This window comes from Myotis yumanensis, unplaced genomic scaffold (genome assembly GCF_028538775.1).
Source record: "Myotis yumanensis isolate MYYU_CA2020_CCGP unplaced genomic scaffold, mMyoYum1.0.hap1 SCAF_11, whole genome shotgun sequence".
NCBI lineage: Eukaryota > Metazoa > Chordata > Mammalia > Chiroptera > Vespertilionidae > Myotis > Myotis yumanensis.
Window position 1 is genome coordinate 65,423,546 of NW_027223762.1, and position 26,361 is coordinate 65,449,906.

Here is a 26,361-nt window from a genome sequence, read left to right on the forward strand (position 1 = left end):
TCAAATGTGTACACACTTTAACAGCTGATGACTACTTTATTTTCACTCCTTTTCATGTTTAACTGAACTGAAATAATGGGTGAAGCCAGACTAAACTTTGAACAAAGAAAATGTGTCCTAAGGTGCCACTAGACTTTTTTATGGGGATTCATGAAAGATGAAGTTTACGGTACTAAACCAGCAACAGGCGATGAATTGAGGGCACACAAATACCAACCAAACAAACAATTCTTGATGTTGTGTTTCCATTGCTTCACGTTAGCAGCAATGCCTGAACCAGAACAGTCATCAGTTTGAAAACAGGCTCTGACAAAAAAATTATTCATTTCTGCAGATTCTTTTAAAATTTGAAAATGAACTGTGTCATTATCATCTTTCAAGGTGTGCGCAGTGTGGGCACCCGTGTGTCCAGTCGCAGCGCATCAGGGCCGGACCGGCCCCACTGGGCTGCCCACTCCACCTCCTGCTGTGGTGACCGAGCCTTCATTCCGGAGACACGGCCCCTGCGGGCGCCCGCTGTCCTCGGCGCGACCATCTGGCACCTTGCCCAGCAGCCCCTCCTTCACTTGATCTCCTCCCAGATACACTGACGGGGACAAGTACGGACCGCACCTTCCCTCCCAGACGGAGGCGTGTGTAACAGCCCGACCACTGCTGTGCACGCGAACACAAGGTAGCTGCTATCTTCATCGTGTTGAAAACCCCAGATTAGGACAATTCGTTGAACCCTTTGTTTACATAATTCTATTTTTTTGTTACCTTTTCTTTGAACCAGTCTTTATGGGAATTCGTTTGAGGTCTTCCCAGGTGGGTCCCCACCTGCGCTGAGCTGCAGTGGGTTAGACCCTGGGGCTCAGCTGAGCAGTCCTGCAGGCAGCCCCGCTGCCCCCTCACCTGCCTGCTCCCAGGAGCTCCCTGGCAGCCACCTGTGGCTTCAGCTCAGAAGCTTGATCTGTCCCCAGTATGTGCAGAGCTCTGCCCTGACACCTACAAGGCCCCCCCACCCTCGCCAGGTGGCTCCCGGCATCTCCTCAGAGGATCCAGCACCTCAGGACCCCTCAGCACTGTGGGTGCTCAACTTGGTATATGGACCAAAAAGAAACCATGTTCCCAGAAGTGCACCAGCACCCACACTTGCTCAACCAGGCTCCCTCCCAGAGTGAGACACCAGGTGGCCTTCCAGGAGGCAGCGCTGAGGAAACGCCCTCGATGCAGGTACCATCCACAGGTGTCCGCAGGACCAGCCTTCCGAAACGTGGCCGCTGCAAGCACCGACTTGCCCAGGGAAAAACGGCCTGGCTCAGCAGGCCCTGCTCTCATGGGGTGAGCGCACTTCAGTGAGAGGGACCCAGGCCTCCAACACCAGGGAGAACGCTCAGTCCCCAACTTCCTGGGCAACAAAGGCTTGCTCTCGCTGGGCACGGGAGCTTCCGGAACAGTCCCCAGTTCAAAACTGAACCCCCACCCCTGACCAGGAATGAGCCTGTGTTTAGCATCCACCTCTTGGAAAAATGGGAACCACTGAGTTACTAAGCTCAGACTGGAACACCTCTCAGCAGGGAGCCGGCTCTGGGACTGCTCATTCTCCAAAGGTCAACTCCGTGGCTTTCACTTGAGGCTGGGACGTGGCTGTCAGCGCGTGGCTGGTCCCGAGGCTAGGACCAAGGATGGCCACACACAGCACCGGCGAACCCGTCACCAACCACACGCCAGTCACCAAGGACGCAGTGTGACTCCATTCACAGGAGACGCCAGAGGCAGGCCCCTTCTGAGAGAAGATGAGTGGCTGCTTATATACTAGGATGGGAAGTGGGGGAGGCGGGGTAAAGGCCAGTGGGATGACTTCTTGGGATAATAAAAAACGACTCAAGGCCACTAAACTACTTTAAACGGACGAATTGTATGGTCTGCAAATTAGACCTCAATAGAGCTGTTAAAAGAATTTAGTATCATTTATCGCAAAAACAGTTGTTGAATATTGGTTTCTGAGGTTTGTAGTTATGTCCAACTTCCAGACAAGTTTAAGGAGTGGAAGTGCTTGTCCAAACTTGATGCAGGTCCCTCCAGAGCTTCTGTTGGGCGTGCTCAGCATTTTATGACTTAGACGAAACCAGCAGTGAGGATTTTATAAGCTGACCAGCACATTCAAATTTCCTGTACTGAGCAACCAGGAGGCAGACGTGGAATCAAGGGCCTTCACGAAGGGGCGCAGTGATGGGCCCGGGCCTGTGGGGACAGTGGCCTGAGGCAGCAGAGACAGCAATGTTGCCGCGCCACCTTTGTCCGCCACTTCCTGCAGGCGGCTCGCGGGCACAGCAGGAACGGCGCCCCTCAGCCAGCATGCACTGGAGTTATCCCCAACCACCCCCGATTTAACACACACAGCAGAAAAAGAAAACCCGTACTCATGTGGCCTGGTTACAGTTTTATTTTCAGCTCAGAGAAATAACATTTCTAGGATGAAGTGCAAAGGAGCTGGTTTATTAACATTAATTGATAACAGCGCGCCACCTCTCTAGCCCCAAGGCTTGGGCAGAGTGCGGAAGGCAAGGGCAGGGCCCAGACCCGTCTGGGGTCATTCCTGCTGACCCAGGGGCACCGCCGGGCACAGCCGCGACCTGACGCCCAGGAGCCGTTTTAGACCCGTCACTACTGCTGCGCCACCTGAGAAAGGGCTGCTGTCACTGCCCTCGCCGGTGCAGACAACATGCTCTTCTACTTCCTGGCCCAACGCAGACTTGCAAAACAGCCGACTTTCCCGAAGGACCAGCCTCCCTCCTTTTGTCTCCAAAAACATGGTGCTTGAGAGCTCACGACCAATTTCCTTCCGGATCTTGAACAAATGTTTGCGACTTTCCCAGCCCATGCTGGGGACCCCTGGGCAGCCCGCTGTGCACGGGGCGGTGTGGGAAGGAAACATTCTGAAAGAACAGAACACATCTGAAACTCATGCCACAAATAGGTGTCATTTTTACTTTATTTAATAGAAAAAATGGGGGGAACAACAGTAATTTTCATAATTCACAGAAGTTAGCACGGAAGAGAAGGCTGCGCCTGGCCCCACCGTGCAGCTGTGCGGCTGGCGAATCCGCTGTGGTCGGTCAGGCGCGTTACCGTTTAGCACACTGATAACTGGCAAAATTAGGGATTATGAATCACCAAAAGTGAACTACAACTAGGGCGGAAACCTAAATAACCCATTAAAAAAGTCAATTAAAAATAATCCATAAATATGTGATGCACGTTAGTGTAGCAAACCCCTTTTTGTAAACATTCTCTCCAACACAACACGTGCCCGAGAACGAAGGGAACACTGCCGCACACGGACGCTGACCTCGCAGGCTGACCGCCGGCGGCGCTGGTGAAGGCTGCGCACCACCCTCCGGTCCTGCACTTCACGGGAGCATCATAATACTGCTTTCTTTTGTCATTTTGCCACCTTGGCACTTCTGTGAATTACCCTTTAAAAGAACAAAATCATCCCTTCTCTAGCAGAATGCAATTTTAACAGCTCACAATCTTTTATGGAGAAACCCAATTGGGCACCTGCTTCAAGCTGTAGCAACAGTCTGGCTGACAAGGCCCAGGCGGTGACACACGGCCCCGGAGGGCACACACCAACCCACCTGCAGGGACAAGTGGCCAGCCGCGTTCGGTACCTGAAGCCCAGCAACAAATTCAATTCTGTTCAACTCAAACCCGAGAGTGTCGGTGGGTTAGCTCCGCAGCCTGTGAAATGCCTGCGGTGCCGGCGGCCCCAGGTGGCACCACGGGGGCAGGACCACGGCCGAGCGTGGCTCTTCTCCGATGACATCCTCAGAGGAACAGAGACAGGGAGCCAGGAACAAAAGATTACCCAAGACATTATCACAAATGCCATGAACAAGTTCATGAAGTAAAGTTGGTTTAAAAGACAGAGAACAACAGAATGCGAGAACAGGAGAAGCCAGGACTCTGCCATTACGCCCGGAACCCAGGACAATACGTCTCATGCACAAGCAGGATTACTACGTTCTTGAACCAGTGTCAGCACATTGCGTTTCAGAAAGGCTAACCCCCACCCGGAGGCTCCTGCCGCACCGGACGGACAGTCGGTGTGCCTGTCTCAGACGACGCCTGTTTGCTACCCGCTCGCCTGCACGGGGTGGGGGCGCTGGTCTCGGGACAGCCGCGGTGCTGCTGACACCTGTGCCCACATACAGTCAAACTTCACCCTGATAGTTTTGGTATTAAGATTAAATTAAGCATTCATGTTTTCCTCCAAAAACACAGAAACTAAACCACCTCTTAATGCATTAAAAACAATGAGGTAGGAAAAAAAAATAAACACGTGGTTGAAAACATTTTTTTTCCTCTGCAAGTGCAGGCTGTGGTAAAACCTGCTGCACGTCTAGGTTTGAACAGAAATTAGCCCTCGAGCGGAGGCAGTGCTGATACTGTCACACAGCGAAGTTCTGGCCACGACACGGACGGACACATTTCCTTTTTCTTTTTGAGAACCATCTGCACATGATTTAGGCAAAACCTGGCACACAGAAAAATGACTGAGCTCTCGGTGAAACAAACAAAATATGCAAAGAAACAAAATGGGACCCCTTCACCCCCTACCCGCCTCCCAGACCCACCCAAAAAAGTTATCTAGTAACTGTCTTTCACATTTTATAAATATTAACTTCTTAAACCTGCCCTTCTTCGTCCACATATTGTCACATTACAAAAAGAAAGGTCAATTAAATACATTGTTAATGTTACTCTAGCAAATCTGCTCTCGCTTCTGCAACTGCTCATTGAGACCCCACTGGCCACCCTGCCCGCCCGGCGCCGCCGCCCGCAGACCCACAGTCACTCCAAGGGATTCTGGCCGGAGGAAAGGTGTTTGCTTGCCGGTCTGATGCTCGACCCCAAACACTATAGCACCTGATGGTAGAGTCTGAACAGCACCAGCTGCATTGCAGCCTGATTTATTTTTTAAAGAAAAAAAATTTAAAAAAGATTGGGGACAAACTGGTAGGGAGAGCAGGAAGGAGGAGGAGAGCCGTGGGGTCTGCGCACGGTCCTGCTGCCGGGCACGCGGCGCTCCGGCCGAGCTTCTGAGCCCTCGGGTCTGAAGATGGCAGCGGTCGGGCCACGGCTCTACCAGCTCAGGAGGGAGGTCCTGCCCAGCGTCATGAAGTACACCTGGCTGCTGCCGCCCGACCGCACAGAAGCAAAGAACACCTGTGGGCGAGAGAGGGGTGGTCAGCAGCAGATCCCGTGGGGCTCCAGGCCGCAGGGCACTGCCCACCACCCGCCCACGTGAGGGGCGAACCCCAAGGGCTCCTTCTATAGGAAGCTGGGAGGACGCCAATGCTTCATTTACCAGGAGTGGCCATCTGCAGCCAATGTGTATTACAACTAGGAAGGAGATCAGGCAAACAACTCCTTGTACAGTCATACTGTGAGAACGTTGAAAGAAAAAAAGGGTGTTCCTGAAACTGGGCTCTTTCTTCCACCTCCACTGCGCACACGTCTTAAAAGACACCTGTGCTTAGAAAGCGCAATGAGGTTACCCATTTCCGAGTTGCCAGGAAATAGCACAGGGTGCGGCCCCCACAGAGAACACAAGGCCGGGTGGGATTCATGGGTCGTGGGCCGTGTCAAGGCCCCAGAGAGAGCTCCCTGTGTGGCTGGAGTCCCTCAGTGAGGAGGAGAAGCACATGCTAACCTGGCTGAGAGCCGTGGGCCCGGACACAGAAGGAAACCTAGGAACGCAGGCAGTCCATCTCCTTTCGGAGACCTGCCTGTCGTCACAGAAGATAACGGCCTTGTTGCTGAAACACCCTGGTCCCAGAAGCACCTGCCCTTCTCGACCCCCAGCTGCCTGGCCTGTAACCACTATACCCTGCCCACTGCCCGTGCCTGGAACACCTGCTTTCCCCTGTGATCTCTGTCCTTCCACCCGATGTAAGTGGCTGCTATGGGGAGGAGTAGAGCAGATTTTTCTGGATGCCCTGGTGCTGGCATTATTGGAATAAACGCTCACATATGATTAAAAAAAGAGAAAGCTCAATGGACAACGGGGGAGGACTCCTCAGCAACCTGTTTTTCCCTTTTAAAAAATTAAGCTAAAATGTACTAGTCATTTCATGACTCTATAAAGCTACTTACTTTTGTATCTTTTATAAACTCTGAGGGTATGCCACCGTGAGTGATAAAATTATGTGACGGAAGCTCAAAGAAGCTTACACTTACAACCACATTAAGCACGCGCGGGAAATACAAGCCACAAAGCTGGGCAGACCCCGGGTAGGGCCTGAGGCAGTGTGGCTTCTCCAGGCAAACATTTGGGAGATGGCCTTTCAGGTTGCAGGCAAAGAGGGGGAGGGGGCTGCAAGGGCCGCTGAGGGCCGATAGCTTCTGTCCCATCCGAACTTCCCCTTCCCTGAGGAGCCAGCCACAGGCTGTCGCTGGGACGCCCGCTGCACATCAGCGTGAAGACGCGCTCCTCAGGCTGAGGACTGGCTGCCGCGGGTGCCGGGTGCTTTCCCGAGGGAACAGCAGAGAAGGCTGGGCTTGGGGAGACCCGCCCGCCTTGCTGTCCTTCCCAAGGCAGGACGGCGGGCCCACGCCCTGGCCATGTCTGCCCCGTTCCAAAGCTGGTTAGGGGAGAAGGCAGGATGTGGTCAGCTGTGGAAAGGAAGGCTCTGCACTGGGCTCGGTGCCCTGGGGCTCATGTGGGAGGGGCTTGTAAACATGGCTACAAATCCACTCCTGAAAAAATGATGCATTCAGTGGGAATCTATCAAAACCCTAGGGAAAGCTGCGAACCCCAGGAGACAGCAGCCACTGTGGCAGGACACAGCGAGAACGCGGGTACCTTGTCGTTGCGCTCACACAGGAATTTCAGTCTCTGAGCCCTTTTGTGCATGAACACGCCATCCAGGTGGCCCGTCTCCACAGACCGGATCTCTATGGCCTTCTCGCCCCAGCCCATCGTCTGATTGGATCGGATATAAGCTTTTGGAGAGGCAAAGACACATATTGTTAAAGATAAGAAATAGCCTTTAAAAGGTGCTGCTTATGTAATAAACGCACACGCATGCATGTGAGCGCGCGCGCACACACACACACAGGCCCTAAATGACTAGCATTTAAGAGCTTTGCTTTCAGGACCTCTGCCTTTGCCAGCTTCGGGCCTATCCTGAGAACGTGTCACTTGAATCAATGGTTCAATCTATTCGTTCCCATGTCTTGAGGCTCGAGGACCACTGAGGTGTTGGCCTAAGGCTGCATTTCCATGCACCCTCCCGAGGGAGGCAGGACGAAGGCCTCCACTGCAGCAAAGCCCAGCAGCCTGAGACTGAAAACCAGGAGAACGCCAGCCCCCTGCCCCTGCCTGGATGTGAATGTTCCAGAACAGAGGCTGTGCTCCTGGCGCGACTCGGCCACGGGAGACAAGTCCCACTTCCCCTGAATGGCCTAGGATTAAATGAAGGACTGTCAACAACAAGAGTTTTAAAATGTGTTAAATAATTATTTAGATTTTGTTCTATAATAGTCCCCTGGTCTACAGTCTAACTCCCCACTGTGCACACCAACCACTCTGCTGACAAACACATGCAATTTCCAAGAAAAGCTCTACTCCCATGGCCAGTCGCTGCCTCCCCGAGCACCATGCCCCCCAGCGCCACGCCCCTCGAGCACCACACCCCCCAGCGCCACGCACCGACGGAGGTGGGCATCTCGCCCCACTGCAGCACCACGTCCTTGGTGATGCGGCCGTACGTGTTGACGTAGACGCCCTCGTCCTCGTAGCACACCAGCAGCTCCATGCCGTCCGTGTTGGGCAGGATGATGATGGCGTGGGGCTTGATGCTGCACTGGATCTGCGGGGACACAGGCAGAGGTTCTGGCTGTGGCCGTCCCTGCGGAAGGGCTGGAAGCTGTCTCCGAGGAGCACGGGCTCACCCTCCTGGCGGCAAACCCGCCACTGGGTCACATCTTGGAACCCTGCCACCTCTATCCCAGTCCACCTTTCTCAGGTCCTATGCTCTATGGCAGGGGTCCTCAAACAACAGGGGGCCAGTTCACTGTTCCTCAGACTGTTGGAGGGCCGGACTATAGTTTAAAAAAAAACTATGAACGAATTCCTATGCACACTGCACATATCTTATTTTGAAGTAAAAAAACAAAACGGGAAATACAATATTTGTATTTGCATGTGGCCCGTGGGCCGTAGTTTGAGGACCCCTGCTCTAGAGTTCCAGGAACACATGAGGACTGTGGGCACCATTTAAAAAAGGGTGGTCCGCAAAGCACTCCCCCCAGGGGTGTTCTGACCACCAGCAACTGCCCACACTCGCCCGCTGCTCGTCCCAGCAGGGCCGAGGGTCCCAGCAGGGCTGCAGAGCCGGGCAGGGCCCGCGTGCCCCGAGAGCACAGCTGTGACCCGCACACCACCTAAATACTCACCCCCGCCAGGGAAGGAGTCCCTGCTGCGAGCTCCCTAAGCAGAGTAAAGACAGTCAGGGCAGAACCAAGCAGCCAGCCCCGCAGAGGGGGCTCTTCCTTACGTGTGTCGGCAGGTAAATGTCATAGACGGATCCCGAGTCCACATCCACGGCATGGAAGCCAGCGCACGACCCGTAGATCACCTTCAGCCTCTGGCCCTCCTCCACCGTGAGGTCCACCAGCAGCGGCCGGTGCGCCAGGTCCGCGAACGACTGCAGCACAAACAGGCGGAGGAGCCGTGAGGCAGGCGGGCCGCGATCACGCCCTGCGGTGACGGGGCCACCTGCCACGACCACAGCCACACTCGCTTCCACAAAGCCTGTCATTCAACATGCTTTCGTCTGTTGACGGAAACCTAGAAAACACATCTTCCGGAAGCCACACCCCAAACTCTCCCTCCCTAGACCCGGAGTTCTGCTGTTACTCTGTCCGTCCGCTGCACGTCCCAGCAAAGCCCGAGGGAGAGCCAGGCTCTGCAGCACCTCCTGTTCTAGCGGGTCGGGGCAGAGAGCCCTGCGGGCACCGAGGCTTTGCCAAGACTGCGACTTCCCCCTCTAACCAACACATGGGCCTGGAGGCCTAGCTCTGCAATGATATCAGTACCTACAGCTCCCAAGACAGATTTAAATAAGATACTCAAAGCAACTAGTACAGTGCCTTTAACACAGAGAATATATTAAGAACCGATCTCAAGATCATTGTAATTTCATAACCAATTACTTTCATTCAATAATATGTATATTTATTTATTTATTAAATATATTTTTATTGATTTCAGAGAGGGAGAGAGAGACAGAGAGAGAGAAAGAGAGAGAAATATCAGTGATGAGAGAGAATCATTGATCTGCTGCCTCCCGCATGCCCCCTACTGGGGAGTGAGCCCACAACCTGGGCACGTGCCCTTAACAGCAATCAAACCTGGGACTCTTCAGTCTGCAGGCCGACGCTCTATCCACTGAGTCAAACCAGTTAGGGCTGTAGATTTATTTTTTAAGCAATATGATAACCCCATTTAGCCAGCTCTCCTGGGAATCAAGCAATAAGCAATCTAAATATGTCAATTTCCCTAGTAATTAAAGGTGATTTACCCTGAATAAAATATATCAAAACTATTTTTTTAAATAAATAGAGTCATTTTGGATGAAAAATTCTTAAATTCTCACCCTAAACAGCCACAGAGGCTATGCTTAAGGTTTTGTGTCTAATATTAGAAATGATATTATTAACACATTGTGGACCAGTAGTTTTATTGCTAGCTAGCTTCACCCAGTGGCCAGATAAGTTTCTATTGAAGGAGTACAAAAAACGTTTTACATAAATGTTAAAGGCATGCTTTAAAATTAAATACCCATTGCATTTTGAAGTTATTTATTATATGTCCTTACAAGCTAATATCTTTTTAAAGTATGATACTTCATAAAACACTGTATAATGTGAAGCGAGAATTCTCGTGATCCGTCCGCAATGTGTTAAGTTAGGTATTTACAATATCTAATGTCACAGTACTATCATTTCAATTAAAAATTTCATAAATTTGTATCTAGTGCAAACTCTAAAGTTATTTTTAAAATATCAAAAATACCCATATAAAATAAAAATACTTTTCAATTTTTTCATTAAACAAAAATGGTATATTATACATTTTAATCTACTTTTCTATTTAGGGTGTAATACTATACTATTCATTCCTGGTGTCATTAAGAATTTCTGTAATTAATTTTATTTTTTTATTTTTTAAATTCTTGTTAATCCTCACAAAAGCATATTTTTCCCATTGATTTTTTGAGAGAGTGGAAGGGATGGGAGAGAGACACACAGAGAGAAATACATGGATTGGTTGCCTCCCACACACACCACCATTGGGGCTGGGGATCAAGCCTACAACTGCGGTATGTGCCCTTGACCAGAAATGAACCTGGGACCCTTCAGTTCTTGGGCTGACGCTCTAACTACTGAGGCCTCAGCTAGGACTGTAACAATTTTTAACCAGTACGCTGTTGAATAAACACACCTTACAGCTGTCTATTGTTGGATACTGTTTTGTTATCTACATTAGACACATCCCTGAGGACAGTGGAAGGTCAGTGGAGGCAGTGTGCCTCTGCCGCTTCCTGCTGCCACACTGGCACGGCGACCAGGTCTGCACGGCGCCCGCTCTCCATCCCACACTAGGGCCTGGAGAGCAGAGCGAGGCTTGACGTTAGAGACGGCCGCTCTTGTGGGAAGTTAGACACTATTAGTGACAGCTTTCACACCATTAGTGACAGCTTTTATACTATCAGTAACAGCTTTTACACTATTAGTGATAGCTTTTACACCATCAGTGTTAACTGTTTCCGGTTGTTAAACTTGTTGGTTGCAGTGTGCATGACTAATGTTACTTTTAAGTGCACTCGATGTTGTTACCTTAAAGGCCATAAACTTGTGGTATGGCTTGGGTGCCCATGCATACACTTCCACCGAACTCTTCAAAGCAATTACGAGAAATTTGATTCTTTCATATTTTACTGAAAAAAACAAATGAGAACACAAGTCAGTATCAACATGGAACTCTAAATTCTTTGGGCTGTCTTCTGCAAACTTTATAAAGATGACTTCTTTTGGTTCATCCAAACCAACAGGAGGAAAATGCTGAGTGAGATCAAGCCTCAGTTTCCTTTTCAAGTTCTTTTGTGCATGATTCAGGCTGTTCAATTCGCTGGTTACTACCATTGAGTACCCTCCCTTGCTCCTAATCTTATACTGCAAGTATTTAATTATCCGGGGCAATGCCAGGCGTACCCCCCAAAGTCAAGGAAGGGCTCAGTAGCACTTGGAAAGGACAGTGATGAGACTAATCCATCAAGAATCCCTCAATCACAGCACGAGGCCGAGGCACAGGAGTCTGTACCAAAACACCCCCTGGCAGAGGCTGGATTCTCTGTTTGTGTGTGAGACCAAGTACCATTCCCAACCACACTAGCCCTAGAGAGGCAGTGATTGCAAGGATCCCACCTAAAGTTCCGTATAAAAGAGCAGTAGTAAAGACAATGTCTCTTCAATGATCTACACACAGAAATAGAGGTACGTGTACACACACACATATCGAATGCCCCTGTAACCGCTGTTTTGACCTTGCAGGGGTGACTCTGCTGAAACAAACCCCCGAGAGCCCTGAGCACAGGCATGCACTGGTCTGGGCAGACCCCAGTCCCTTTGTCAATGGTCTCTTCCTTTGCACATGAGAGTCAGGCTTGCCAACCTGATGCCTCTCCCTGTTCAATGCCATCTTGCCACCATTCAAATAAGTGACGCCTCACGCAACCTTATCTCCAGAAAATGCTTGCGATACCGTGGGAATGAGTCACAAGAGGGCTCTGCTTGTTCTGATGAAAACCCATTCCCTCCACACGGCCGCCTCTAGTGCCCCCTGCAGGATAGTCTATCATAAACAGTTCAGCTCTTGGGAGCTGTTTCATTAAGTTTAGACTTGGATGAGTTTAGTTACACCTCAACAAACAAAAATGTTTCACATAAATACAACCCAGAAAATCCTAATCCCAAGGTCTATGCCCAGGAGACACCAGTACTGTCTGGTACCACTCAGAATCGTTCTAATGCTGGCGAGTGCTGTGACCATCACTGGCCAGGGACTGCGGACTGCGGACAGCTCATGTAAGCAAGAAGACAATGCCAACCACGGTGGCATCCTGGCAGCAGAGAACGGCCAGTAGCATGCACTTCATAAACACGGAACCGAAGGAAACGCACAAGCAGAAGCCAATGCTCGCAGGCCCCTTATGCTGACAATAAGGCTGACAGACACTGGATCTTCTCAAGCTCCCCTTTAAATGAGGAATGATAGTAGATCCTCTCTCCCATAAAACTTCAATTTGACTCAGCACCATGATTTCCCCTCTATTTCCAACATCCATACTGGTATTTTGATTTTTTTATACACAAAGAAAACGGTTTTTTGTTTTGTTTTTGTGAGGTGTTATTGCATAGAACCACAGCATGCATGCCAAAAAGAAAAAACGGAGTTGCCAGGAGACACCGACTGGCCGGCCAGGTTCATTTCCTAGTTAAGAGCGCAGGAGCTTGCACAGTGGACTTGATTCAAAATGCCAAGCACGGCCGTTGTCAAACTCGTGCAGGCCCCACCAGATGCCCAGGACCCGGAGTCCTTGGCCCTCAGTCCTCCAAGTCGACCGACTTCCCTGGAGTTCATGTGAACACATCTTACAGGGCAGAGTGTGGCCTGTCAAAGAGGAAGGGCGGACCCCTCCATCGGACGTGCTGCATCGCAGGGGGGAGTGTGCCTGCTCAGAGGTGCCCCTGCGTCCACCGAGTCTCCAGGAGGGAAGGTGCCTTACAGTCACAGTAATGAGCTGCGTCTCAGGAACAAGTTACAATGAGGGCTTTATGAACACGTGGGCTTTAAGTGAAACGCCAACGAAACCCTGGAAAGCACGCCCACGGCCCGCTGGGACTCACCCACTTTATAGTGCACACAGCCTTCCAAGTCGCCCACGGTGGTCCACCCCTGCTTCTTCTCCACTTCTGGGTCATTGTGAAGGATTTTATTCCTTAACCAGGACAAATAGTAGACACGCAACTTATCCTTTTTGCCTAGTAAAACAAATAAAAAAGTAGATATCCTCATCAATAACAACAGTAACCAAAAGAAACTTCCATAAACAATAAATACTGTCTCCCTAAGGGAGTCATGTTGCAGTAGTTTTACTAGAAATTAAATTCAGGGTCTTCAGGGGGACTCTGAAACCCAAGAATTATCACCAGGTATAGCCTGAGTTAAAAGGAAGATTTTAAAAAGAACTCACACTTATGTAGACGAACAGTGTCAATAAACCACAAAGTAGTACAAACACTTTCACAACAAATAATCAACAGAGCTAGTAAGATGCTTTCATGTATATCATGTTATCTGATTCTCAAAACCCTCCAGCATAGCTATTACTTCCCATTAGGCAGCACAGGGTTAAATAAATCACCAACGGGGACTTCATCCACAGAAGGCTACCTACAAATTGGAGATGTGTGCCACAGCATCCAGAATTTGTAAGAACTCTTATAAATCAACTGGAAGACATGGCCCAATAGAAAGACTGGGCAAGCGACTGGAGCGGGCAGAAGTCATCTCATAGATACATACAGAGGTACTGCTCTCAAAAGTCAATAGTGAATGCACATTAGACATAACGAGGCACAAAGGCATACACCTATTTGTGTCTAGAACTAAAAAGAGCAATAATACTGAAAGCAGGAGACATGTGGAATAACTAAAAACTTGAGTAACTAGTGTTGAAATTTGTTAGAACTACTTTGATAAGCTCGGCATTATCTATGAAAGCAGAATAAACATATACATTGCTATGATCCAGTCATTTCTCTCCTCATATACATGTGTGTATATGAGCTCCCACATACATGAACATTGTTTGTAACAGCCCCACAGAGGAAGCAACACGAGTGTCTATCAACAGCAGAATGAGTGTGACATGGTCACCCACAGGAATAAAGAGGAACAAATACAGCTATAAACCATCCACACACAAAAGCATTTGACAAAACCCAGCACCATCTCATGATAAAAATCCAGGTAAGCCCTGGCTGGGTGGCTCAGCTGGTTGGAATGTCGGCCCATGGACCGGGAGGTCACTGGCTTGATTCCCTGTCAGGGCAGATACCTGGGTTGCGGGCTCAATCCCTGGTGGGGGTGTGCAGGAGGCAGCTGATTGCTGTTTCTCTCTCTCCCCCTCACTCTCTCCTTCCCTCTCTCCAAAATCAATAAAAAATGTGTTTTTTTAAAGTCAACTTCTTTCCTATATATTGCCAAAGCAGTTGGAAATTTGAAACTAAACAGTCTGAAAGGCTACATGCTGTGATTCCAACTGTCACCTGAAAAAGGCAAGGGTGAGACAGTAAGAAAGATCAGCTGCTGCAGGGGCGTGGGCAGAGGGGTGAGCAGGTGGAGCCAGGGGCTTTTCAGGGCAGTGAGAATAGTCTGTATGACACTGTCGTGGTGGGTAATTATGCACTGTCGGAACCCAGAATGCACAACACAAGAGTGCACCCCAATATAAACTATGGACTTAAAGTGGCCAGCAATAGAATACTACTTATGACTTTACCATTAATATGACTTCAGTTCAATGAAGGCAAAATCAATCGAAGGTGTTAAAGTCAGGAGCATGTTTCCGTCTGTGACTGACAGGCTGCACGAGGGAGGGTCTGGGTGCGGCTGCTCTCTCGCCAGTGCGGGCTGTGTGGGTTCTAACTGATATCACTGAGCTGTAGACTCAGCATCTGTGCACTTTCTGTACTACGTCTTATACTTTTTAAATTTTGAAGAATTTGGGAGAATATTGAATATGGTGAAACAAAGACCACAGAGTTTATGTAAAGTGTTTTATTCCCATATTGTGAGATATATTTATAGAAAAGAGAAGAAAATACAAAATGTTAACAAGTTATGCCAAAGACAGGAGTAACATTTACGCTTTCTAAGTGTTCCTATTTTTGAAGCTTCTACAGTTGACATGTATTACTTTTATGATTGTGAAAACCATTAAAAGCTGCTAAAAAAGAATGTGGAAAATTAGACCAAAAAATTATCATTGGCACCAGCTGATCATAGCCCTCCATGGCACAGCAGAGTGAAGTCTCAGCCTCTTCTATGTGCAGATTTGCGTACCTCCCGTTTCAGAACCCACTCCCCACCAGCACTCAAGTTTTTAATGACTGTTTTCTCACTTAAGTGGGATGGTGACATTTCTGCATTTCAACAAACACCTTTACTTTCAACCAAAAGCCTATTTGAAAACTAAAATAACTGCAAGAAATTTGTTACATATAAACAAACACAACAAGATTGAGTTAGCAGATAACTAAATCAAAACTAAGACCTATTGAAAGTCATAATTTTGCCCTAGCTGGTTTGGCTCAGTGGATAGAGCATCGGCCTGCAGACTGAAGGGTCCCAGCTTCGATTCTGGTCAAGGGCACGTGCCAGGTTTGCAGGCTCGATCCCCAATGGGGGGTGTGCTGGAGGCAGCCGATCAATGGTTCTCTCTCATCATTAATATTGAAATCAATAAAAATATATTAAAAAAAAAAGAAAGTCATAATTTTGCATCCTCTTTGATCCCAGCACCAATACAAGTTATTAGGAAATTACAATCTATGAAACATGAGTATGCATGCTCACGGATAAGCAAGCTACAAAGACATTTGTGAAACACGCATACATGAGGGGGAGGGGGTGGACAGAAAGACATACAACAGAAGGCGAGTGAATGTTAGGACAGCTACGCAGAGAAGCACTGGGTCTGTAAAGCACGGGATCATGGAGAACGTTCAATGACGGGAAGAGCAGGCTGCAAGGTTTGGACACAGGAATGGAGGGCACACAGGACAGTGGTTCCTGTGGGAGGCGGGCAGAGGGCATGCTAACTGCATGGACAACAGTGTGTTTTAACTTCTATTAAAACCAGCTAGTCAGTAGATGGGTATCCTATTTTCTCATTTTTATTCTCTGGATGTTTTGAAACATTGCATAACCATTTTTACATAGGTTTTTCCCCCGTAAGTGTATTTTGAGTGTGTCTATGCTTAAAAGACTGGAAATTAAAAACCGAAAGGTTAATACACCTTATCTTTGGATGATTTTAGGTTTTACTTCTTCTACTTGCTTTTCTGCAGTAGTTTATCACTTTCAATAATGAACATTTACTACATAATTTATACTAAAAAAGGTGCTCTTTCTGAAAAGAAACTTATGGTGTTAACTGATGGAAGAAAAAACACGTTGCTTTTACTACTGTGGCAGGAGCAGTGCCTTTGCATGAAGAGTAGCACGGGTGGAAGCGGCACAGACCTACACGCCAAGGAGCCACAGGGCAGTGTGGGTCGTGGGGGTGTCCATGCCCGGGGCTCCCGTGCTTCCCAAGGCTGCTCCTCAGAGGAATGGTGGTAGGGTGCAGGCGGGGTTCGGATGCACCTGGGGTTAGGGTGCACCTGGGGGTAGGATGCACCTGGGGTTAGAGTGCACCGGGGTTAGGGTGCACCCGGGTATAGGGTGCACCTGGGGTTAGAGTGCACGGGGTTAGGCTGCACCTGGGGTTAGAGTGCACGGGGTTAGGCTGCACCTGGGGTTAGAGTGCACCTGGGGGTAGAGTGCACCTGGGGTTAGAGTGCACCCGGGTATAGGGTGCATCCGGGGGTAGAGTGCACCCGGGGGTAGGGTGCACCTGGGGTTAGAGTGCACCCGGGTATAGGGTGCACCTGGGGTTAGAGTGCACCCGGGGGTAGAGTGCACCTGGGGTTAAAGTGCACCCGGGGGTAGAGTGCACCCGGGGGGTAGAGTGCACCTGGGGTTAGAGTGCACCTGGGGTTAGAGTGCACCCGGGTATAGGGTGCACCCGGGGGTAGAGTGCACCCGGGGGTAGAGTGCACCTGGGGTTAGAGTGCACCCGGGGGTAGAGTGCACCTGGGGTTAGGGTGCACCGGGATTAGGGTGCACCTGGGGTTAGAGTGCACCCGGGTATAGGATGCACCTGGGGTTAGAGTGCACCCGGGGGTAGAGTGCACCTGGGGTTAGGGTGCACCTGGGGTTAGAGTGCACCCGGGGGTAGAGTGCACCTGGGGTTAGAGTGCACCCGGGTATAGGGTGCACCCGGGGGTAGAGTGCACCCGGGGGTAGAGTGCACCTGGGGTTAGAGTGCACCCGGGGGTAGAGTGCACCTGGGGTTAGGGTGCACCGGGATTAGGGTGCACCTGGGGTTAGAGTGCACCCGGGTATAGGATGCACCTGGGGTTAGAGTGCACCCGGGGGTAGAGTGCACCTGGGGTTAGGGTGCACCTGGGGTTAGAGTGCACCCGGGGGTAGAGTGCACCTGGGGTTAGAGTGCACCCGGGGGTAGAGTGCACCTGGGGTTAGAGTGCACCGGGGTTAGGGTGCACCTGGGGTTAGAGTGCACCGGGGTTAGGGTGCACCTGGGGTTAGAGTGCACCCGGGGGTAGAGTGCACCAGGGGGTAGGGTGCACCTGGGGGTAGAGTGCACCTGGGGTTAGAGTGCACCGGGATTAGGGTGCACCTGGGGTTAGAGTGCACCCGGGTATAGGATGCACCTGGGGTTAGAGTGCACCCGGAGTTAGAGTGCACCTGGGGTTAGGGTGTGCGGCGAGTCACACCTGATCTGGCTGTATCTCATTTCATGCAGCCGTTACTTCAGAAGATGAGGTAGCTGAAGGTCAGTGCTAGGAGGTGCTGTTTGAAACAGTGCTACAACCCTGCTTTCCTGAGCAAGTACTTACCAGATATTGTCACCAAAACATTCAAGCCTTCGAGGACATCCATCTGCTGAAATCGTCTTCGGTTGATCAGAGGGTATACCTTCCCTTGGCCACTTCTGTCCAGCAGCATCAGGCCACTTTCTGTTCCCACTAACAAATTCACTCCTGTTTCAAGGACACAGACAGGCCTGGGTTACACTGTGTTTGGCAGGCAGGCTGGGGGCACGGAGAGGGAGCCACCTGGCTGGCAGAGTGGTTTCCTAACTCACCCACAGGAAGGAATCTCGGCACAGTCACAGGAGAGTAGTCAGTGATGGGAATATTTACTCAGATAGAGAAAAGGATGTGAGGGGAAAGTGAGCGCGCCGCACCTGCTCTCCTCCGAGTCCGCCAGCTCTGCTCACCCAGCTCCCCAGACTGCCTTGCGCTCACTTCTTGGTACTAGAGCTCAGTCGCCACACTCGACACTGAGCAAGCCTTCGCCTCACTTCCTGAGCGCACAGTTCCTTCTCTGCTATTTCCATTGAGAGGGCCGCATGCACACAGCCCTTCAGTTGTCTGGCTTCGGTCGTCAGGCTGAGGTTCTCTTCCACAGTGGTCACCACCCGGTGGTCCCTGAGGTCCGAAAGGCTGGCGACTGCTGCTCTTACTCACACTCCCCATCATCACCAAGAAAGAAGCTGCACCTGCCCTCAGCCCCCGCTTCTCACGCCCCCCCCAACCCCCCCCCCCCCGCCCCCCCCCCGCCCCGGCTGTAGCCAGTGCCCCTCATTTCCATACACCCCTTGCTGTGTGGCTGCTGGAGCAGCACCTGTGAACCACTAACTCCTAACTCCATCCCCTCCTTCCCTGTTTTCCCCAAGACGATGCCTGGGGGGTACAGCACCCTGCCCTTCCCCGTGACTGTGCACCCAAGTCTTCATCGAGCCAGACTGTACTTCAACGGCCTCCGCCACAGCCTCGGCGAGCACTCACACCTGCCCCAGCCACTTCCTTCCCCAAGTGCCCTTTCTTCCTGGGTCTGAAGGAACTCTGAACACGGAGCAGAGGTCACCGATAGTGCCAGGAGCCTGGGCACACACATCTGCACTAATTCCCTAAACCGGGAAATAAAATCACTGAGACCTGAACTCAGGTATCTGTGCCTTCAGGAAGTATTTGCTCAATAAGTACTTTCAGGTGGATGAAATGATACAGAGCAAAGTATGTATTTCTTGAACCCCATGGTCCACGTTTTGTTACACACATATACTAATATATGCTCCCGACTCCCAGAAATCTTCACATGAACAATACTCCCTCCCGGCACCCTGCCTGCTCACCCTCCCAGCAGGCTCCCAGCTCCCTGCTCACCCTCCAAGCAGGCTCCCGGCTCCCTGTCTGCTCACCCTCCCAGCAGGCTCCCGGCTCCCTGTTCACCTTCCCAGCAGGCTCCCGGCTCCCTGTCTGCTCACCCTCCCAGCAGGCTCCCGGCTCCCTGTCTGCTCACCCTCCCAGCAGGCTCCCTGCTCCCTGTCTGCTCACCCTCCCAGCAGGCTCCCGGCTCCCTGTCTGCTCACCCTCCCAGCAGGCTCCCGGCTCCCTGTCTGCTCACCCTCCCAGCAGGGTCCTGGCTCCCTGTCTGCTCACCCTCCCAGCAGGCTCCCGGCTCCCTGCTCACCCTCCCAGCAGGCTCCCGGCTCCCTGTCTGTTCACCCTCCCAGCAGGCTCCCGGCTCTCTGTCTGCTCACCCTCCCAGCAGGCTCCCGGCTCCCTGTTCACCTTCCCAGCAGGCTCCCGGCTCCCTGTTCACCTTCCCAGCAGGCTCCCGGCTCCCTGCCTGCTCACCCTCCCAGCAGGCTCCCAGCGACTCAGTGCTGGAAGAACTGCCGTCCACCTAGCACAGGTTACCACAGGAGACGGGACGGCCTGCTCCGCTCCCTGGAGCCTGCTTTGCCGAGAATCAAAGTGAAGCTCATTTGGACGTTGTTCTCAGTGTTTCCCTTCCCACCTAAGTGAGGTGATTCCAAGCAGCTTTAAAAATATTTGCAGTAGATAAAACAAAACACTAACCGACAGAACTGCCGTCGGACAGGTCCGTTCCAAAGGTTTCACTTCATTTCACAATATTCCAGCATTTTCCTGGTCAACCTTCAATATCAAGTACCTAAAAGCATCTACATCACCGGTTCTCAACCTGTGGGTCGCAACCCCTTTGGCGGTCGAACGACCCTTTCACAGGGGTCGCCTAAGACCATCCTGCATAGCAGATATTTACATTACGATTCACAACAGTAGCAACATTACAGTTATGAAGTAGCAACAAAAATAATTTTATGGTTGGGTCACAACATGAGGAACTGTATTTAAAGGGCCAGAAGGTTGAGAACCACTGATCTACATCCAAGATCTGGTAATAACCACCCAAAACATGAGCCTTGTGAAAGCTATCATTTGTGGTTTCCAAAAATAGTGTTCAAATAGCAATCAAAATTTTACAGTAAGAAAAAATAATGAAATAAAAGATAACGCTGAAACATCTTTTCACACACACAGAACTGCAGCTGGGTTGGCCCTCGCATCCCACCTTCCACGTCACCAGCACACACTTCCCAGCACTGTGCCAAGTGCTGAGAGCCAGCGCGAAAGGGACATGCCAGTCACTGGGAGACCACCCCTGGGAGACGAGGGGCTTAGGAGACAGTGAGCTCACATGCTGCAATGACTTCCCATAAATACAGTTTAAACCTCTGGCTGCTGGGTGTAACTAAACGTTTGCTAACTGTTCAGAGGCGCATGGTGCTAGGAACTGTGAGCGCAGTCAGAGGAACCTGGCGTAGGCTGCTGGGAGAGTGGCTAAGAGCTGCATAACACGTGATTTAAATTCCTTTAAATTCCATGGTAAGTGCAATAATATACAGTTAGCTGCAGATAATCTATATATAGAAAAGGCTAATATGCCAAGTGTCTTCTCAGGAGTTGGACTGGGAGACCGGGAGTTCGACTGCTTGCTATGACGTGCACTGACCACCAGGGGGTGGCGCAGAACGAAGGAAGGCCCAGGCTGGCAGCCTGCAGCCAGGGAAGGGAGGCCCCAGCAGGCAGCCGGAAGGCCCCAATCGGCCCTGATCACCAGCCAGGCCTAGGGACCCTACCTGTGTGCAAATTTCATGCATTGGGCCTCTAGTTCATTCTGAATGTAAGGATGGAAACAACCACGTAAAAAAAATGTGTTAAAATAATCCTGGCTGTGAAGGGGAAGACTGCCTTATTAAAAACATAATAAATATGCAGCAATTTGTCCTCCAGCCCTTTCCCTGAAGGTACAAAAAAGCGAAGGCATCCAACAATGGTTAGCAGGACAGAAATGCTGTGATTTCTGCTGCAGAGAAACATTCCGAGTCCACCTCTCACAGGTGCTTGGGCTCTTCGGCCCCCGTCTCTACGAGGCCGACTTGAACTTCACAGTCACAGCAGCCATCACTGCAGGTTAAGGAAACCCTCCCTGCTGACCCAGCCACTGAGCCACTCCAACACTCCGGCTCGTAGGCACGTTTCCACTCTAAGGCACGCCCAGTCTTTTCTTTTCACTCAGCGATAAATGAAAGTCCCACTTCATTTTTAAAAACATTGGCTCAAGTCACTCCTATTTTTCTCAGAGGTATCGAAGAAGTTAGTTAAGAAAAATAAGGATTTCATAAAAAAAAATAATAATAATAAGTTAACGGCACACAGAATGGGGCCCAGCACTTGGCGGGGCATTAGAGGAATATAAAGTCAGTGTAGAAGCATTATAGATAAAAACAATGTCAATTTCTAAAAATTAACATATTTAACACTTTTGCACTGGATGTAACATAATCCTTTTTGATGATGTGAACGCCCCAATGGCCTGTGCTAGGAGCAGAGGTGATGGCCCAGCCCCGGAGTGGCCTCGGCACTCAGGGCCGTGGGTGCCGACACCCTCGGCTGCGGTCACCTGAGCCCCATTACCCCCGAATGGCTTGTTTCCTTTACCTGGCAGCTACTAAAGAAACGCTCTTATGATCATTAGGGGCTTTAAAACACTCAGTAGTGACAAGGACCAAAGTCCAGATCTCAAGGAATAAGAGAGAAAGCAGGTGTGTCTTCAAGGGGTGGAGGAGATAAGCCCTCCAGACCCCGGAGGAGGCTGAGCAGGTGTGAGGGAGGAGCCGGGCGGGGAGGAAGGTTATCAAATGCAGGGCCCTTCTTCACAGACAGGACGAGGGACCCCTTGAGGGTCAGAGGTGAATGTGGGGGCTTCATGGCAGCCTTAATCGCTGGGGGCAGGGTGAGGAGAGCGGGCCCAGCCCTTGTGGAGAATGCAGACGACACTCCAGGAACCCGCATGAGGAGAATGTGCTGGACCCCACCATGAATGAACTGTGTCCCAGGCACGTACTTGCAGTGTCCAGGGAGTAAGAAACTTTCCCGAGTAGAAGCAAGGTCCCTGTCACAGACAGCAGAGCTGGCGTTCAGGGGAGAACACACACAGTGAGGAGCTGGGAGCAGAGCAGTGAGGAAGGGCAGAGCGGACGGCAGAGAGGACAGTAGAGAGTGTGGGGCAGAGTCTGTGCACGGCCCCTCCCCGAGGCTGGTCTGCATGCGGTCACCTACACTGCAGGGGTCGGGGAAGGCGCCCCCACAGCCAGAGGCCCTGCCAGTGGCACCTGCTTCTAAAGCGTCAGGTCCACAGCACAGACAGCAAGGAAAACAAGCTCAAGTGAAACACCTAAAGAAAATAATTCGACAAATTTCTCCATTTTCCCCACAAATATGAACCAAACCCAGCGTCTTCCTGTCTTTCACTTTGCTTCTTTCCATGAAGAAATGGAGATGAGCCGTTCTTCCCAATACCTGGTGGCTGGACAGCTGGCCACAAGCCCAGCACCGCCCGCTGCCCGGAAGCCACAGGGATGGGACCACAGGCACCTGCCGTCTCGTCCTGAGCAGCTCTTCAAAAAATCCCCAAACGACACCACTGCCCTTCCCTAAAAGACCAGGCTACCATTCAGAACCACAATGCAAGAGCCAGCATGGCAGGAGGCTACCTACCCCACAAGGCAGCACACAGGATCTCAGAGTTAAACCTCTTCTTGTATTTGCGGATCTCTGGGGTGTCGCTCTGTGGCCTAGTGTTGGTGGGATTCACATTGACCACTGAGCCCTTCCGGGTAGGATCTTGCCTTATGGCTTCCGGTCTCATTCCATCACAGGAAAATCCCACTGAAACACAGTACACTTGGAATTATTTTCTGCACACGCCAACGCTGTGCCTGCCTCCCGCCCCCTCACCAAGGAAATATTCGTGGCCATAACTGAGTCTTTGTCCAGGAAAAGAAGTTCGTGGGAGATGAATATGGGAAAAGGAAATCAACTATGCAGCTCATTGCAAATAAGGCAATGCAAGCGGGAGGGGGTGTGTCCCAGACACCCAAGAGCAACGCAAAGGCCACGTCCTGTGTGTCAGCTGCTTGCTCGCTGCTACTTTACTTACCCACAGAAGTCACTGTTGTCCCACTAGATGGAGAGATCTGCAGTAATCGGGGGTCTATAAAAGGTGTAAAGGAGGAGGAGGATTTGTGTTTCTGGAGTGTGCTACTAGCGGACTGAGTCTGCAATGCAAATTTCAATTTTATTAATACAATGAAAAAGGCAAACATTAAAACATTCCAACCCACTCCGAAGCTGCACTGTTCCCACAGCCAGGCCTGCTCCTCCTGCATCACCCTCCGCAGTCGCCTGAGGGGCCTGGGTGCACGCACACACTCCAGAGCACGCGTGGGCCCTCCCAGGAGCACTGCTCACAGGCCAAGAACGCTGCACGCTGCCCATCACATCTACACTTCAAGCTCCTAGTAGTTTAAAACAAATAATAATAATGAAACCTCCTAAAGGAGGTTTGAAATGTCTTGATCTCAATTCATCAATTTCTGAATTTACTTTCCTGTCCAAAAAGGTCCAATTAATCTATGTTGGAATCCTGGCAAATCTTAACTTTATGTTACTTATTGTAAAGTGAGCCTCTTGCCAGAAAGCAAGGGGAGCGCGGGCGGTCCCCCATTAGACTGTCACCATCAGACCGCATCGCACGGGCTCCGAGTGAGCGGTGCCCACGGCAGAAGAAGCCGCCTCCCTTGCTCTTTCAGGAGCACTAGTGTTTTGGTTAATAATGTCACTTAACAGAAAAAAACACAAGGAAAGTGAAACAAATTGTTAAGTGAAAATGTAATGACAATTAAAAACAAAACAAACAGGAAAATAAACTTGCCAGTTTAGTGGGTTAAAGGGTGTAGTAAATACTGTGCAGCAGAGCAAACGGAGCAAACCGAAATGAGTATAAGGAGGACGTGTGCAGGCGGAGGAGACAGAACCGTCTGCTCCAGGGCTGGCGACCGTCCCACCTCCCCCGACGGGCAGCTCGTCACCTGTCCTGGAGCCAACCCTCCTCGGCTCTCAGCTGGCACAGCTGCCCCCGCGGGCTTCCTGCGCTTGTCCCATGACCAGCGGCCAACCCAGCCCATGCCCAGTCTGGTGTCGAGCCTGCTTTGTTAGCAGTCGACTTGCCCCTGCTCCCCGGAGGGCGGGGGAAGGGTCATTCTGATTCTTTCTAACAAAAGAACCAAAACAGAAGCAGGTAGGCGGGCCAGCAGTTACAGGTTCACAGTGACAAGACTGGCAGAAGCGACCTGCCACCTCTGACCTCCTTCAAGTCTTCGACAAATGCATTTAAATCAAACCTCCCAAGAAATCAAATCAGGTTTAGTTCAGTAACAGGTGCTCGAGGAGCACTCCGTCACTGGCAGGGGAAGGGGCGAGACCTGTCCCGAAGAGCGAAGATCACCCAGCACCCGCCTGAGCGCCACAGCCAGCCCCGAGGCCCACTCCAGGCTTCCCATGGAAAGCACACCCAGACCTTCCTGCTGAAAACCCTACATGTTTAGGTTTCCCCCAAAAAACACTTGACCTCTTCTTAAACTCTGAGTGATGGTGAATGTCAAAGGGAAGAAATCCTTTTACAGGGGCTGGTGGAAAACACATAAACGATGCCGCCCCACAGGAAGCCAGCCAGCCTGTCTGCAGGACACGCCTGCTCAGGTGGCAAGCTTGCCCAGGTGAGGCCAAGTCTGCTTTCCCAGCTGCTTTTGCTTTATTTAATGGATAAAAATAAAGAAGGTCCCACAAATGACTAAGAGTTTCATGTCAAATACATAACGGATCGGAGAACACAGCAATCACTTTATTTAGACTTTTGGAAAGTAAACTGAACACAGAAAGCCATGCAACTACACTGACCTTGAGACCAGGGAAGTGAGCTGCAGGTGTGGGGGAGACTGATCCAGTTATGGGATTTGTATGCAGATCTGAACCATGTTACTTGGGGGTGGGAGGAGAGGAGGTGACAGAAGAAAGCGGGTGGGGAAGGCAAGGGAGGGACACGGAAGGTCTGCGCTGCACACTCCCTACCAGGCAGCAGGTCTAACCTAGGAGAGCAGCCAGCGTGGGCAAGACCTACCTCATTAGCAGTGAGCTTGTCCTGGGGTGTCTGTGGGGACATGGTGGGTGTCGGCTGGCTGGAAGATGGGGAGGAGGAGGTGGAGGAAGTGGAGGAGGAATGGCTTTGCTGTAAGAGATCTGGCAAGAGGTGAATGCGCCCGGCAAAGCCATTGCTCTCATGATGGCTGGCTCGCTTTTGGTCAACTGTACTCTGTAGAAAAAACAGGCACACTTGTCTCGCTCAGGCGCCGCTGGAGCTGCCTACGCCCCTGACAACTGCCTCTGCTCAGGTCTGTGTGACTCCTGACGGCTCCTCTCCATGGAGAGGCGGGGGCGGCTGCTGCCCACCTCCCTGCTGGCGCCCACGCAGGGCCAGCAGCACGGAGGCACCCGCCCGGGCGGCACCGAGAGGCGCCCATCTGCTCTGCCTGCCACTCTAGCTGCCATCACCAAAACCACAAGCAGCGGTTTTTCTTTTTAAATCTTTCTGTCTAAAGCTCTAGGACAGGGGTCCTCAAACTTTTTAAACAGGGGGCCAGTTCACTGTCCCTCAGATCGTTGGAGGGCCGGACTATAGTTTAAAAAAAAACTATGAACAAATTCCTATGCACACTGCACATATCTTATTTTGAAGTAAAAAAACAAAACGGGCACAAATACAATATTTGTATTTGCATGTGGCCCACGGGCCGTAGTTTGAGGACCCCTGCTCTAGAAAGTGCCTGTCACTTCTTTAAATCCTGGTCTTTTCCACGTTCTTCTCCCTTTCCACCCGAATGCACTGCCACAGCATGAGACACACTCAGGGAAAAGTCAACGTGTTGGGCGGGCGCCTGTTCTATTTAAAGGAGAAGCAGACACCAGTCCTCACAACTCAGCTAAGCAATGGACAGACAGCTGTAGGGTGGTCACCCAACTGAGCGCGTCTGGGCAGGAACATTAATGGTCGGCGGGAAGGAAGCGAGCATTTTGGGACACACAAGAGTGACCTCCGCCTGCTGCTGCACGGGCCCTCCTGCCTGGCTCGGCTCACAGCTCTCTGCAGGGCCCCTGCACAGCGCTGGCTTGCAGCCTCCT

The 26,361-nt window shown here is 51.0% G+C and overlaps 1 protein-coding gene across 45 annotated transcripts in view; it reads right to left on the reverse strand.

Annotated features, from left to right (window-relative positions):
• Positions 1–2,950: 2,950 nt before the first annotated feature.
• MAP4K4 (mitogen-activated protein kinase kinase kinase kinase 4) overlaps positions 2,951–26,361 on the reverse strand; it is a 192,335-nt gene continuing 168,924 nt past the window's right edge. For 32 of the 45 annotated variants that reach the window (XM_070429794.1, XM_070429822.1, XM_070429798.1 and 29 more), the window contains 10 exons: positions 25,304–25,495; positions 23,285–23,402; positions 22,843–23,013; positions 17,809–17,952; positions 12,967–13,101; positions 10,897–10,997; positions 8,553–8,702; positions 7,706–7,865; positions 6,857–6,996; positions 2,951–5,217 (listed from right to left, as the gene is read on the reverse strand). In XM_070429794.1, the coding sequence (XP_070285895.1) occupies positions 5,134–5,217; positions 6,857–6,996; positions 7,706–7,865; positions 8,553–8,702; positions 10,897–10,997; positions 12,967–13,101; positions 17,809–17,952; positions 22,843–23,013; positions 23,285–23,402; positions 25,304–25,495 (1,395 nt within the window). In that variant the 3' untranslated portion in view covers positions 2,951–5,133. The remainder of the gene's footprint in view (positions 5,218–6,856; positions 6,997–7,705; positions 7,866–8,552; positions 8,703–10,896; positions 10,998–12,966; positions 13,102–17,808; positions 17,953–22,842; positions 23,014–23,284; positions 23,403–25,303; positions 25,496–26,361) is intronic. The other 13 variants (XM_070429828.1, XM_070429826.1, XM_070429812.1 and 10 more) reach the window with 1 other exon arrangement.